The sequence below is a fragment of the Mastomys coucha genome, unplaced genomic scaffold (assembly GCF_008632895.1).
Source record: "Mastomys coucha isolate ucsf_1 unplaced genomic scaffold, UCSF_Mcou_1 pScaffold22, whole genome shotgun sequence".
In the NCBI taxonomy this organism is placed as follows: Eukaryota; Metazoa; Chordata; class Mammalia; order Rodentia; family Muridae; genus Mastomys; species Mastomys coucha.
The window spans coordinates 114,350,795-114,355,543 of NW_022196905.1; the positions used below are offsets into that span (position 1 = coordinate 114,350,795).

The following is a 4,749-nucleotide window of genomic DNA, read 5'->3' on the forward strand; positions in this document are numbered from 1 at the left end:
TGCTGCAGAAGGAACCTAGTGTGTCCGCGTGTCTTCTTCCCGGCGAGAGGACCGCGCGGGCTACAGATATGCGATACCCCTGTGCACCAGGGAATCCACAAGCAACAGAAAGATAGAAGGAGAGAGACAGAGACAGAGAAACAGAGGAGGAGGGAGAGAATGAGAGGGGGAGTGGGGAGAGGAGAGGGGGAGGGAGAGAGGAGAGGGAGGGGGAGGGAGAGAGAGAGAGAGAGAGAGAGAGAGAGAGAGAGAGAGAGAGAGAGAGAGGCAGACAGAGACAGAGACTGGCAGACAGACAGACAGACAGGTAGACTGAAGACAGGATGAAGTTGGGTGGAAAGGTCAAGCTGAGGCCCTGAGGCATTCTGACTTACGCAGGACATCAGGGAGGACATCAGGCAGGACATCACGGGCTAGCCACACTCTACATTCCACTTCCTGCTGCAGCTCAGAGGAGCTCAGCTTGAAGCTTAGAAACGAGGGGTAGCATTCCTCTGGATTCTGAACTTCATAATGCAATTGAAACTTTTCCTCTCCTGGTAGTTTGCACAACTCTTTCTTAATTTCCTCCAGGAACTCTTCCCAACGCCAAAACACCTCTTCAAAGATTTGGAGCCCTTTTAAAAAGATCGTAATGTTGACTTCTGTTGTGTCCTTCAGGTCTGACTCACTGTCAAAACAGCCGCTCTGAAAGACAATGATGAGAAAGACTGGCAAGGGAGTGTGGGAGCCGCCCTAGCAGCCCAGAAGTTGAAAATCTTAGGGAGCCCAACACCCAGTATAAAGGACGTAGAGAAAGCTGGCATATGTGCAGGGGATACTAGTCAGCCCTGAAGAGTGAAAAGGGAAATCTATGTTAAACAAACAAACAAACAAAAACAGGGTTCTAGATTGCCTCATCTTTTGGGAGTAAGCCAGACTCAGAATGTCAAACGTCTGTGTTCATACATGGAGGCTAGATGTAAATGTGCCTGTGCCTGTGATGGAAGGCAACTGTGTGTGTGTGGGGATGCTAGACGAAGTGAGCACTTAGGGAGAGTAATGGGGAGAAACAATCTAGCACAGATTCCACTCTCATGTGGAATCTGGTTCTAGCTGCACACACTCTCTGGGGGAGGTCACAGTGCAGGGTCAAGGATGGAAGCAGGTGAATACAAGCAAATGAAACGTCTGTCATGACCCCTTTCCTTAGCAGAATATTGAGGATAATATGCTAAAAATTACACCCATGCTTGTATGAAGATACTCCAAAACAATAGTAAAAAGTCACAGAACAAAATTTAAAACTAAGAGAATTGAATTCATAAAGAGAAACATTTAGAGACAATAACAAATGATAATGTGCAGATCCTCCATAGATAAAATGCTGACCACAATCACTAACACATGTGCATCCCTGACATAGATGAGTGGACATTACAACACGACATTTCTGCAGCCTTCACAGTGACTGAGGTAGGGACTGTTGTCATAAAGTCCCATTTGACAGGTGGAAACATGGGCAATGAGCTTCCCTCAGTCTAATCATCCAGCAGTGGGGTCTCTGTTCTGTTCTCTGCCCTGTGCCATAGCTGAGGTCTACATGAGGACCCTGGGCACAGAGCAAGTAGGTAACTCACGCCCCACTAAAGACTGCAGGTCATGCTTGTGAGAGTCCTCTCCCTCCCCATCCTGTCAGCTCAGGCTAATGGGACTCACCATCAAAACCTTGGAGATCTTCACATCTTTGAAGTGTATCTCCTTCATCAAACTCTTGTAGTTCATCAACTCGTTGAGCTTCACAGAGCGGGTGACACCTTTGAGGTGTTTCTCCTTCAAGAAAGTACATATGTAGTCAATATCTGCTTTGACCTTATTAAGGAACCTGGTGTCAGCAATGATATGATCCTCTACGAACTTGTCCAGCTCCCAAGCTGGGGTGCTGCTGAGATCCTTCTCCATCCTGAGGCCAGGAGTGTTTGCTGTCTGCAGCCTTGCTAGCTGCCCCTTATATCCACAGCTGGTTTCTCTTTCCCAGGAAGGGCGGGTCTTATCAGACCTGCATCTGCCACCTCTGGGTCCTGGGCTTCCTGGCACTCTGGGGATGGTTTACCTGCAGGCATTTCTTTGAATTCTCAAACCTTCATGATAAGCAGGTTGTGAACCAGGAGGCATGAATCATCATGAACAGTTTCTGTGTTCTTCCTTCTTAGTCTTGTATTGTTACTAAAGAAAAGTGGTTTTATATTCTTCTGGACATTTAACAGCAATATGCATATACTCTGTAGGTTTGAACCAGCTATGTTTCTTGTTGGGTCAGTCTGATCCAGGATCACTGGCCTGCAGAGAAACATTCAGAGAGGAAACTGACCAGCCGGCCAGGCTCAGGTACTGCTGCATAGACGGAGAGGAGACCCCTTGCAGAGCACACCTATCCAAAGTTTGGCCAGAGTCCCTGCCCCACAGCATACAGCAAGACTGGAGGGATCCTTGGGAATGACCTGCCATACCTGGGTTCAAATCCTCTAACCTTTAGTAGCTGTATATCCTAGGGCAGTTCCCTCAGGTTCTCTGATCTGTGAGATGGGGAGAGTTGGTGAGTCTCGTGAGAAAAGTGATCAAACACGGGATCAAGACATGTCACTCCCTAGGGTGACAGTACTCTATTATTTACAAGTCATTGGTCCACTGCTGGTCCTTGGTGCTTCACAGCCCTTATGATACTGTTACTGTTGGATAATCTCAGTTCCCACTCCATGTCCTCCCCTTCCTTTGCTGTTTTGGTCTGGACAATGTCAGAGCTTTGGTCTCCTCATGCAAACAGGAGAGCCCACCCCTGCCTCCCAGGGCTGTAGGACCTCATGTCAACCAGGTGACAGCAGAGCAGTGCCCAGTGGGAGAGATGCACCATAGACACAGAGCTCCCACTTCCACTTTCCACGCAAGTGCAGCCTGGTAAGAGAAACATTCAAACACATGAGTCTCTGGGAGCCGTTCTTATTGGGGAGCAGAACCATGTGGGGACCTGTTTTTTTGAGCTGTCTGCTCAGGAAATTGAAGGAAATGTCATAATACACTCTCCAGTGAATTTGAAGCTGCATATACTTTGTGACCAGTTCCAAGACTATTTGAAAGCCCTCAGCTCCTTTGAACCTGGAGATATTACACCAATGTTCCCAGGCATACATTGTGAACAGCTCCAGGGTGGCCTGCGGGGAGGGGGGCAGCGTCTTCCTCAGCTTCCTCTTACACTGAGAAGAGAAAGGCAATTGTGATGGATCCAATAAGAATGGCTCCCAGACATTCATGTGTTTGAATGTTTGCCTTATAAGGAGTGGCACTATTAGGAGGTGTGGCCTTGTTGGAGGAAGTGTGTCACTGTGGGTGTGGGCTTTGAGGTCTCCTATGCTCAAACTATACACAGTCTCCTGCTGCCTGCAGATCAAGATGAACTTTTAGCTCTGTCTCCAACACCAAGTTTGCCTGCTACTATGTTTCCTTCCATGAGGAGAGTAGACTAAATTTCTCAAAGAGTAAGTCAGCACCAATGAAATGCTTTCCTTTATATGATTGCCTTGGTCTTGGTACCGCTTCCCAGCAATGAACCCTAAAATAGGAAAGCAAGCACACACTACACACACACACACACACACACACACACACACACACACACCCCACAGTCCTAAATCAGTGCAGAGAGCAAGGAACATTAAACAGAGGAAATTATCACACAGGCTTGCCAATGGTTATGGCCACAGCTCGTGGGTGGCTTTACAGGATTTTCTTTTGGAAAAAGCAGAAGCCATGGCCTTGTCATTCAGGCCAGAGGCTGGCCCTTAGCAAAAAGTCTTCACAGGCTGGCTGATAGCAGAGGCTCCTTGGTGGACCCTGACCATGCCTGAGGGAACTGGGATGCTGAAGGCTCCTCTCACAAGTGCCAGGATGGGAGGACCAGAGGCCAGCTGAGGGTCCTGAGCAGATCTGGGCAAGGGCGAAGCTAATTGTACTTTCGATAGTCTATACATTTACTTCATGTGTGTGAGCATGTGAAGTCAGAGGGCAACTTGTAGGAGCCGGCTGTCTCTCCTTCCACCTCGTGGGTCCCAGGGACCAAACTCAGGCCTTCAGGCTTGGTGATGAACACCTGTGCCCTCTGAGGTATCTCAGTGACCCTTGTTGTTGTTGTTTATGAGAGAGGACTTCTGTTATAGACTGGCTGTCAGTCTACTTACAGCAACCCTCCTGCCTCAGCCCCTGTTGCTGGCATTATAGTGTGTCACTGTGCCAAGCTCATCTGTAACACTTCTGTGCTCTCCCATGCATCTGAACAAGGTTCACTCATCCCAAAGAGGCCAACCTCCACTGCAAGTCTGCCTGAGCCAGAGAGTGTCCAGGCCCTAAGATGTAAGACCTGAGTCACCCTCTAGGCCACATGCCCAGCTGCAGAGCAGAGCCATGAGCAGGTCTCAGCCACACCCTCCCCCCAGAGCAGAGCTATGAGCAGGTCTCAGCCACACACACACACACACACACACACACACACACACACACACACACACACAGAGCAGAGCTATGAACAGGTCTCAGCCACCCCCTGGGAAGAGAGAAACTCACTCAGCAGGGAGGAGAAATGAAAGTGAAGGAGCTAGCTGGAGGGAGGTGACTCAGGGAACACGCCCCACTGTCAGCTCAGGAGCACCCTAGGGAGAAACGAAACTCTCCTGAGGGCCTGGGTCATCATGGACCTGTACCACATGCCAGCAGGAGCTC

The 4,749-nt window shown here is 49.1% G+C and overlaps 1 protein-coding gene across 5 annotated transcripts in view; it reads right to left on the reverse strand.

Moving 5' to 3' along the window:
- LOC116068328 (2'-5'-oligoadenylate synthase 1A-like) overlaps nt 1-4,749 on the reverse strand; it is an 82,156-nt gene that overhangs the window by 11,567 nt on the left and 65,840 nt on the right. For 4 of the 5 annotated variants that reach the window (XR_004109548.1, XM_031337691.1, XM_031337690.1 and 1 more), the window contains exons 1-2: nt 1,699-1,980; nt 375-687 (exon numbers count right to left, since the gene is read on the reverse strand). The exons of the other annotated variant lie outside the window; for it this stretch is intronic. Coding sequence is in view for 3 of the 4 variants with exons in the window: in XM_031337691.1 (XP_031193551.1) it covers nt 375-687; nt 1,699-1,941 (556 nt within the window). In the remaining variant the exon portion in view is untranslated. Of the gene's footprint in view, nt 1-374; nt 688-1,698; nt 1,981-4,749 lie in introns of those variants that run through there. 5 annotated transcript variants of the gene reach the window in all.